General features: G+C 40.6%; 1 protein-coding gene and 1 non-coding gene across 2 annotated transcripts; both read right to left on the minus strand.

Annotated features, from left to right (window-relative positions):
• Window positions 1-132: 132 nt before the first annotated feature.
• LOC102722582 (ubinuclein-1) lies at window positions 133-8,236 on the minus strand. Its single transcript, XM_006655276.3, has 15 exons — window positions 7,937-8,236; window positions 7,061-7,138; window positions 6,866-6,958; window positions 6,227-6,303; window positions 5,730-5,980; window positions 5,437-5,603; window positions 5,103-5,202; window positions 4,889-5,001; window positions 4,278-4,364; window positions 3,490-3,612; window positions 3,229-3,369; window positions 2,866-2,913; window positions 2,108-2,209; window positions 844-1,936; window positions 133-452 (listed from the first exon to the last, which is right to left on the minus strand). Exons 1-14 carry the CDS (start codon window positions 8,234-8,236, stop codon window positions 1,631-1,633), a joined length of 1,986 nt encoding a protein of 661 aa, XP_006655339.3. The 3' UTR covers window positions 133-452; window positions 844-1,630.
• Window positions 8,237-9,650: 1,414 nt separating this feature from the next.
• On the minus strand, window positions 9,651-9,723 carry TRNAR-ACG. The gene has a single exon. It is a non-coding gene; the product is annotated as a tRNA-Arg (tRNA).
• Window positions 9,724-10,791: the final 1,068 nt, after the last annotated feature.

A 10,791-nucleotide genomic window follows, 5' to 3' on the forward strand; every position in this document is an offset into this window, starting at 1 on the left:
TAGTGGACAGCTAGTTTAGTAGTATTTCTATCTTAATCGATGAACTTATGCCATCACTATGTACATAAATAAGACAATTTGTACATAAATAAAGTTTGCCAAAGCATAAATTGTTCCTCAGAACCATGAACATAACAGCACTGCAACGAGTCATTAGCTTGTCATAATAGCACATAACAAGGTTCATTTTGTGACCACCCTACCCAAAAGACAAACACCCACAACCGAAGTGCCACATTACATAACTGAAAGGCACAGTGCCAGTGCTAACCCGATCCAGGTTATAAAATATACACATACGTCAGCCATTCGATCATTGCTAACAACCCATCCTGCCCAAAAGCTTAACCCCAAGTCCCAACTAAAACCTAGAACAACCAAACAGCAACGACCCATGTGACAGCCATGAACCCACAAGCAAACGCTGCAAGTGCTCCCTTCATCTTCGTCACCTGGCGATTGCAAAAGATGGCCTTAATGAACACTTCATGAAAATAAATTAGTCTGGATTACTTAACACTTAAATTCAGTTAGTGCTATGCCATCTAATTCAATGAACAACCAGCAAAATGCAGTACTCTAATCACACACTTTACTACTCAATTACAAATATCACACTGAACAATAAACAACAATACCTCAGACCAAAGCCTTCAATTCTAGTTCCATGTCTATCCAGCAACATTTATTGACATAGCACCATTATATAACATCTGATTAACATCTCATACTTTAAACATGAATAGGGAAAACTAAATTTTATCCAAACAGCACTGACCTATGTCACAAACGAGCTCACAACCAATACAGTATAAAAATTAATCACACGACAAGCTTCAATACCTCCATCTCGATATCGCCGGCGTTACGAATCCCACCGACCGCCAGAATTTGCCCTTCGGCCCCGGTCGCATCTCCGTGACTACCAGCCGCTGATGCTGCCCGTTGCGGCGACTGCTCCGACAGTGCTCCGGGATTGTGCTCGTCCGATGGTCCATTGTAGGTGCGATGGGAGGAGGTATTGGTCGAGCTCTCCAGCACAATCACCGTTCGCCTTCTCGGTTCGGTCCAGACGAGGATGCTGGAGGAATCAGACCTCCCCCTGCGGAAGACGAATCCGGACGGGAGATATCAAAGGGGGTTACCTCGGCATCTGACTCCATCGATGTGTTTGCTCCGGTGGATACGGCGATGACGGCCGGTCGGACGACGACGGCGACGGGCCCCTCCTGCCCGCGCGTACAGCCGTCGCACGAAGACGCCTACTCCTGCCCGCCGACGTCCCAATGCCGTCCTCCATCTTGACCTCTAGCTTGACCTCCCGGGTTGCCGTTCGCTTGCCGCTGCGCCGCTTCATCGTGTTATCGTCGCCGTCGAATCGATGACAAAGTGAACGGGAAAGGGGAGAGATCGACTATACGACTTCTCCAAGAATACGAACCATGGGGGAGAGCAATGCCCACCTCGTTTTGGGCCAATACCCCTGACGGGGACAAGGTTGTCTTTTTACATTTCGGGCTACTGGGCTGAAGACATGCACTGCGGACTGCCTGGCCTTGATTGCATTGCCCCCACTCTGCTCCTTGGGTGGCCTGCACTGTGGGCCAAGTTGCCTATGTGTGGTTTGGGCCTAGGTGGCATTCGAGGGCACGCCTGCAGTGTGAGTGCCCTTAACTTGCCTATCCTCAGAAGAGTGTAGTTTACGCTTCTTCATTTCAGTAGAACTCCGGTTGCTGTCCGGCCCTGCACCGACACTCGTTTCACGAATTTTCTCGACATTTCTGCTGCTCGGCTGCATGGTTTGTGTGCCTGTCGTAGATGGCTGAGAGACTTTCATGGGTTGCTGCGTAATTTGCTGGGCCTGTGAAGGCCGTGGGGCGGCAGGGTTGCAATCACGCAACTTGGCAGCAGCAGCCTGACTCTGGTCATTGCGGACCTGAATGACACAATTTGTTTAAATGAGGTACTGCAAATGTAGGATAATTTTGCAAATATACGTTGATGACTTGTAACTAGTTTTTCTTTCATTCCTATTTCTTCCCAGATGAAAATGATAAGACATGGTTAAGCTAAAATGGCATTCACGCCCAAAGAAATGATTTTTCACCTTCCTCTGCCTGTATAATAAATTCCTTCTCTTCTGTGATCTAGAAATAGCATCCCGAATTCCAATTTTATCCATGTGGCCCTGAGGCCACATGTCGGCAAGCTGGTGCAGAAACAAAGATATTGTAATTTGTATTGGCATTATGGACAAGTATAATGGCATAGGAGAATGTGTGAAAAAGCACACTTAGTAGCAGAACATCACCAGTATAACAAAATTTATGGGGTAATTAAATTTAAAGTTGCTGTAACAAACAAATCCATTAGATAGAAATTAACAGGGTGTGCATATACTTGGATAATTATGAAGTTCTGAATAAAATTTAAGGAATTGTTTGGCAAACTTGCATGAATAAACAAAGTAAGAAATCACCAAACACACTCAAATAAAGTAAAAGGTGATAACCTTCACACAACAGACCAGTGCAATTCGTTTTCCGTTCAAAAAAAGCCTCTAATCCCAACACAAATAAGGTTGGTATCACAAATTTACAATTATCAAAATGAGTGCTATCAAGGAAACAAAGTTCAGGATCAAGGGTCTGTCTAAGGAGCGCGACTGCATGAAACTGAGAAGTGAATCAGAAAAGGAAGGTTGCAATCTCCTAAACCATTTATTCAAGTTAAAACACTCAACAGACAAAAGGTACATAAAGATGTAATTCTTGAACAAATGTTCTAATGGAAGCATTAGAAATTTTGAAACCTGAATTAATCACAAAACAAAAAAGAAGTGGGGTAAAGAAAACGGGACAGTACCTCTACATACAACTTACGACTTTGAGGGCCCTTGTCTTCATCCATATCCTGAAAAGCGCAAACTGCATAATCATATTTTGTTTACAAACTTGGTTTTTAACTTCCAAGTGATACTACATACAAAATAATTAAAGGCGAAACGATACGTAAGACCTTGTCCAAGCCATTCTTGTTCTAAACCGAGTCTATCAGCCTCCTTACTGAAGGTGGAAATAAAACCACCAAAATATACATAAAAAAACTAGAAAAAAGGAAAAATAAAATAGAGAAAGTTCCTTCATTGCTTGTCTCCTTATTGGGCAAATATCACTAGCATTGTAATTGTCTTTGAAGTAAACATGATTACATGCTTATATAATATACCTCAACATAGAGATCATATAGGTCACAGATCCTGTCCTCCAATACAGTATCCATAATAGATTTTCCTCTCAAGGCCCTTCTGTCATCATTAGTAACAGCATCCTGAAAACCATTTGTAGATTCATCCTTATGTTCAGCACCCTGAAAGAATATGGATATAAGAGCCCCTACTAGCAAAGCTTTTGATCAGAATGAAGACTTAAATAAAATGCAATGTGCATAGAAAATAAAGCAGACTACACAGCTTTACTGACAATGTACCTTAGGTTTGGTGGCTAGACGTGTTTTAATCATTTCATAGATCTCCGTTTTCACTTGTTGCAATTTCCCAGCCTTCTCTTGTTTAGCACTCAAACCTGATTGAACCATTTCTTTCATGTTTCTCTGTGCCAAAAAAAAATTGATGAATAAAACCTTTAACTCAGCAATCATCATAACAACACACGGGAAAAAATTGACAGTGTCTCTTGGTATCTATTTTCAATAAATGTAAATTGTACAGGATCACTAAGCAATATATAGTTAATCTGCCACGTTTACCCAAAAAGTAACAAAGCCTATGCCTGCCAACACAAAGCATTATAATGCAAAAAAGTGCACTCTTAAAAAAATAAACAAGATTTCATCAGGTCAATAGAATCCTCATAGTCATAGAATAGTTCAACAAACCACATAAAATGACTCCACATTAATACCTGTAGTAGTGCCCAACGCCTACAAATAGGTGAGAACTGGACAAAAACAGTGTTTATCTCTCTTACTTATACTAGCACTTGTTTAAATATCTGGATGAATTTAAGGTCTAACATTTTCAATGGATGATTCACTCATCACAACATCCTATCATTTTTCTATTCAATGTTCAAAGAAATATAGACAACCTCCAGACTGAGGTAATAAGAAATCCAAAATTACCAAAGCAACCAAAGATGCTATCCTTTTAAAAATGAACTGCATAGAAGTAATCAAAATGAACAGCTAGGCAATCAAGTTAATATTTATAATAAGCCCCTACAGCAATGGACATGAGAATCAGTACCTCTACTCACCTTCAGTGTCCTACGGTGCACAAGATGGCCAACTATGCCCATGAGACGATTGATCATTTCACGTTCTGAGATTTTTCCTTGATTTGCCTGCATTTGTCAAGATTCTGCTGTTATCTGTTTACTGAGAAAATCAGGTTGCTGGTACTTGTCTAAGAAATTAAGACTATAACAGTTTCATTGGAAATTTGGAATACAGAAAAACAAAAGGTTGTACTTCTTCAAGCTTCTTTATTCACATAATCAACTGCAGTAGCACAGAAAGTTAATGTACAACTGAATACATCTCTTAACCACCTACATAAACCTAGCAATTACCATGACTCAAACAAATGCATTATAGATCAAATTTAAAATCTAACAAATATTGAACAGAAAAGGTTGTGTTCTAACAATGCTAAAGTTACAGTTCAAAGTCCAAAAAAAAAAGTTGCTGAAACAGATATGTAAATAAACGCTCACATAGTTCTGCAGAAATAGCTAGATAATTAGCAACTGGATAGTAGTCAAATACTCAAATCTCAATAATAGTATATGAATGTCAGATATTAAGTGGTATGTGCGTAATCAAAGGCCCTTCACTATAAGATAAAATAGGGTGCGCCACCACATACCGATAACCTTGCGACCTTAGCAAGTTTTTGTTTTACTTCTTGTGGCAATCTTCTTTTAACTGCTACCTGGCAATTTGCCTCAGCTTCATGTACATCAAGAATCTGCGGTTTGTCTGTGGGGATGATTGAATGCAACGAAGGCCAAAGTTCATTCCAAAATTGCTTTAAAATTTTATAGACCTTGATATATAAAGTTAAACAATAAGATACACACATTCAGTGACAATGTTTTGGAGGTCACGGATAGCTCGTTCAAGTCTGGTGCCCTTGGTCTTGGTACCTGAACCTTCTATACGGCCTTTTGTGGCCAAATGCTGAAAATATAATACAGTATATGATTAAAAATTAGGAATAATTACATTATAGCAGTTGACAGAAACCACATTTCATGATACTTCTTAACCATGCCACGTGTTCCCTGTGGCAGTTATATTTTCTTCCAAGTGTTATATTGGAATGTTTTGGTCTTAATTTTTCATGTACTTTGGAAATGAAAAGATAACTATGGATTGTACCATGCTCACAACACTAGTTTCTTTGATTCTTACCATTGTTTCTGTTGAATAGATGCTACTGGCAATATTCAAACCAGAAATTTCACTGGCATTATGTTTCTCGTTGTGGTGCGTGTTCTTTGATAAATCTTGATTCGCCTCGTTAGAGGCTTTTTCCTGTTGGACGCCAAGATGTCCTGGAGCATCCTTGTCCCGGTATGCTGTGTAAGGATATTCATATGTTTCATTAGCTCCAGACTTATGAGCAAAATCAGCAGCCTGAAGCACTGCAGTTTTATGCTCATCGAAATATTTTATCTCTGGAGGAAGCTGCTGCATATCCTTACCTGTCATCTTAAGATGTGCAGCATACTCAGCACCAGTTGTAGGATCACTGAAATTCTTTTTCTGGACTCTTTCAAGGGCGTTACTATTGTTCTTCTCCGTTTGCAGAGTTCTTCTTTTAAAGTCTTTTAAAGGCATGTCTATGTATGATGAAGAACCCAGAGCAAATTCCTTGTTATTTTCAATGTATGAACTCGATGAGTCTTTCCGTCTTCGTTTCTTTGGCTCCGCAGTCTGTACTGGGTCAAACTCACTGCAAAAGAGTGTGGAAGTATGTCATGATTTATGTCATCCTATAATGGAATGTATGTAATGCAGGATGTAAAGGATACTGTTATGTCATTAATACACCATCCCACGTAATATCATTCTGAGTAGCTTAGTCATGACTCATGAGTACGACACTGCAGAATGCCTTCTAGAAGCATTTGGTGGGATCGTTTGGTGCAAAACCTGTCCAATAACATAGCTGCAAATTGAAGAGTTTTAGGATAATTACATTTGTTCCAATTTTCCTTTGTTTACAAAATAACCATTGTGCTTGGCTGCCAAATTGTCAACTTCAAAATATTCATCCTGTGATAAAGAAACAACAGAGTGATCAGAACACTGGCTATCATTCTCGACGTGCCTAATGATACAGAAAAAAAATCCTTTAGATGTCCTAAACAAGGATAGATATATGCAGCAAGAAGCATGTAAGTTCACGCTTGGTTTGCATACAAAGGTGTCAGTAGTCAAGTTCTTCCAACCATGATCATACTATTTTTGTACAAAGTAGATGTTTTCTTGCTCCAACTTAAGAGAAATGTCATAACAAACTCAAGACAATAGACCCTCTTCCTAACAAGTAAAATAGCTCAAAAAGAAAAAAAAATAGTACAAATAGCACGCATTCGCAGATGCTCTTCATAAATGGCATATTGAATGGTTGTCGAGAACTCAATACTGTTATTTATGTTCCGTATAATGGGCTAGCAGCACATACGCAGAATGCATGGCAAAACAAATGGTAACAAGGTTAACTCAAAACACTAGAATTGTCAGGTATTAACTAGTGTCAGGTCAGATGAAACAATAAAAAACATTTTATTAACAGTACATTATGGCATTGTATCAATTAAATTGGAAAACTAACCAATTCATCATCATCAATAAACGAATCTTCTGTGTCATACTGATCATCATCAGGCACAACAACCAAATCTTCCTCGTCACTACTGTTTTTGCCCTAGCAGAGTAAAGAATGTGGAGAAGGTAAGCACTTTTTATGCGCACAATATAGAAAGTAAAATGAATTTTCTTTCTGATAATAACACCATGTATTTCTTACCATGTAAAGGCGTTCAATTTTCTCAATAACTGCATTGAATCGATTTGATTGAGCAGGGTCATTTTCAGTAGGATGTTTCTGATTCAAAAGATGATGATGGCCACAATGTCAAACGATACATTATTTCAATTGCAACCAACAACCTCAAGAAAACCACAAGTTAAGCTTGATTTAATCCAACAAATGGGTACATATGGCCAAATAAGTAGCAAGTATTTAGATCTTCTCCATTTTGAAAAACAATCTATAGACATGACCTTCTTCCCCTAGATGGTAGATTACTTCCCACTGATCAGTGACCAATACAGCAATTGTAGTCAACTATTCCAAACGAGGGTTAGTGAGATTAGTGGCAATGTACCAGATTACCAGTTCCTGATGTTAGAAGAAATGAGGATGAAAAAACTATGCAGCCCGGATACCTAGGGGAAATCCCAGCATCAAGGTAAAAGCTGTGGCCCCTGACATGGTGAGGTCCAATGTGGCATTGAGATATGATATATTGTGATGCTCTAAAAAATTAGCAGAGGGGCATATTCTTTGCAAAGGTGCCCGCGGCAACAGCAAATTGATGCTTTGCTTTATGTTAAATCTATCAGAGTTTTTGCTGTCACCTCTCAGTTTCTCTGTTGCAAATTTACCTTGTACCGTCAACGCTCGCAATGCATTTGGCCTCACCAGGATACATAATTTCATTCGACATTTTCGTATAATTCGATTAGTTTCCACCTGGGTTTTTCCATCTACAATTTTAAAAAAAATAAAATTCCTCCATCTGCAGGCTTCATCAGCCGAAAGATTGCACGCAAAGTAGCCAGGGAAGGCAGAAATCGGCAAAAACCGAAACAAACATGTAACGAGAACACGAAACCCTACCGCACCAGATGGTCCAGGGAGAGCGCCGACCAGCGGCCGTGCCGCCGCGGCCGGCAGATGGGTCGGCAAGGCGCCGGCCTCCTTGAGCATCTTCCTCCACGACACAATGGTGGTCTCCCCAGGCCGGAGCTCCACGGAGAACACCCGCCTCCCTTCCCCTCCCCCTCCCCCTCCCCCGCCCGCCACCGCCGGGGCCACGGCAGGCGACGGCGCCACCGCGCCACAGCGCGCGGTCTCCACGGCGGTCCTAGCATCTCCCGCCGCCGCGGGGGCGCGCGGAGCGACCACGGGTTCGCCCATGGCTGGCAGGCAGCGGGGACTCGGCAGGGTCGGTGGATGGATCGTCGCGAACCAGTACTGCTAGCGAATCCGATCGAGGCGCATCGGCGACGTCGCTGGCGGTGGCTGGCTGGTCGTCGGAGGAGGGGTGGGGCGGCGCGGCGTGGCGTGGCGCGGCGCGCGGCGCGCGGGACACGGGGATAGTACTGGCGAGCAGCAAGCAGGAGGCAGATGAAGAGACGGGGTCGGGGGACGGTTCGGCTTCGGCTATACGCCTCGGGAGTCGCGACGTGGGTCGTTATGCCTTCCTCAACTGGGCTGGACTTTCCATAGCTACTCACTCCGTTGGCCCACGAAAGAAGCCCATTAAGTCTGGGAGCCCGAAACCGAGCTGAACGAAGGAAGCCCATGACAAAAGGCTCCCCCACTTTTCGATACTTTCTCGGGCCTACCCCTCACCATGCCATTGTTACGTGCAGGGTGTCTAACAGCAAGTTTAATATTATAGCCAACCGTTGGTTCTAAATCATCTATAATTAATTTAATAGTCAATTTATATAACAGTTATATACTATATAATTAATATTCGGTCATACATATCATACACATATGTGTCTTGGAGTCTGTGATGTAGCTAGGTATAAATCTGTAGCCCGCTGTCCTTCTCTCTCGTCTCTTATCTACTTAAAATATGTTTATAGATGGCTTATAGTCTGCTATTGTACCTGATTTTTCCCTCGAAAAGCTAGGTGTTGTTTCATCGGTTGGAGAAAAAATGTTACATCTCTTGGCCCCGTTTGAAACTGATGAAAATGTTGGATTTTTGGATTGTCTGAATTTTTTATAGCTATTTTAGGGTATAAATAATTGAATTAACTAATAGAGTGAAAACCTTGCTTTAGAGAAGTCAATTGAGGATTTTATATATAACATGAAATGCAGGGTTCAGTAGTCAGTTGAGGATCTTATGTATGATAAGAATGAACTGGAGTTAGGATACTTGAAGTCAGCATATCATACGATGGAATCGGGACTACATTTAAAGAGTAGCCTAGGTCCAAAACTGTCAAAGGTGATGGACGACGAGGCTGAATATAATGTGCCACATGGTATAAAGACTATGTATTTCTAGCGGGTTTCACAAATCATGTATCCAAGCAGTGAAAAGATCACAGATAACATTTGGATGAAAATTGTGAAGAAATTGGAGAAATACGAAGGAGACCCACCTTACAAAAATGCATGCATACATGGTTTCGGGTATGTGTGTGCTTGCCTAGCTGGGCCCATTTGAGAGACAGCAGATCGGCTCATGCAGAAAACGGCCCAGAGGGACAACAGCGTCAGGAGATAGGCCCAAGTGATAGGTGGCCCATGTGGCAGGGGCAGTAGCTGCAAGCCCAAGGGGAATGACTCAAAAGAATTAAAAAAAAAACGACACCGCTGGGGATCGAACCCAGAATCTCTGGTTCCGTAGACCAGCGCCTTATCCATTGGGCCACGGAGTCGTTCATACTGCTGAAAATATTTTCAGATATAAAGTCACGTTTTTTATTAAATAAACATTTTTAAGCAAGTAATTTTCTTACTAAACCATCGGGCAAAATTTTTACAAAACTAAACCTTTTGGTCACACCAAGGTTCATGCGGTGAAAATATTTTTTTTCATAGGTTTAGTAATAAAATTATTTCTTAAAATGGTTTAAAAAATAAAAAAAAATTCCTGAAACAATGTCTGCACTGCATCATGCATCTCATGACAAAAGGGAGCACGGCATCATGTCTTGCCGTACTGCATGATTTCCTCTTGACTGACAGAATTCTTTGGACTGGAAAACTTTCTCGGTATGGAATGATCTCCACTCTGCAAGTGTCATATGTAATTGTGCATAAAAGTTGGCACTATCTGAAAAACCATCGAAGTTTTTTTATGTAAGTGTCATATACATGTAACTGTGCATACAAGTTGTCACTGTCTAAAAAACTGTCGAAAATTTTCGGTGGAAAACTTCTAAGTGTGCCAAAGTTTGACTCTAGTATTGTTACACTATAACTATATTACTCCTCCCTCCAATTCATTTTATTTTACATGATTGACTATGGTTCGAGTCTACACCATTCGTCTTATCAAAATATTATATATTTTTTTATAATTTGATTTATTTGCAAATAAATGTTAGGAATGATTTATATTTTTTCATATTTGCACAAAACTTTTAAATAAGATGAATTATCAAACGTAAATCCAAAAGTCAACGACATCGAATAAGAAAAAAATGAAGAGAGTATAAATTTTATAGAACTTGTAAAAAACAGTTAAAACATATGCTGCACGATTTTCACGATCATGTCATGTCATGATTCTTACATTTTCACGATCATGTCGCTATTCTTCGTGGTAATCGTAGGATTAGCGTGGGACCGTGAATACACTATATGAAAAACGGTTAACATCAAGCAAAACAATGGACATGCACAATGGTTATGCTTAGATGGGTACTTGAGGAAAAAAGAATCTTAAGTACTACTACCTCCCTCCCTAAATATTTGACGTTTTTATAAAGGTTTGACTATTC

The sequence above is a fragment of the Oryza brachyantha genome, chromosome 5 (assembly GCF_000231095.2).
Source record: "Oryza brachyantha chromosome 5, ObraRS2, whole genome shotgun sequence".
In the NCBI taxonomy this organism is placed as follows: Eukaryota; Viridiplantae; Streptophyta; class Magnoliopsida; order Poales; family Poaceae; genus Oryza; species Oryza brachyantha.

Bases quoted from the DNA above. Each gene is read 5' to 3' on its own strand.
- LOC102722582 (XM_006655276.3), bottom strand. From the start codon at position 8,236: ATGGGCGAACCCGTGGTCGCTCCGCGCGCCCCCGCGGCGGCGGGAGAT. The intron at 3,370-3,489 runs GTACATTGTCAG...ATATTCTTTCAG, and splicing joins GTCTAGCCACCAAACCTAAG to GGTGCTGAACATAAGGATGA. The intron at 2,210-2,865 runs GTACTGTCCCGT...TTTCTGCACCAG, and splicing joins GTCGTAAGTTGTATGTAGAG to CTTGCCGACATGTGGCCTCA.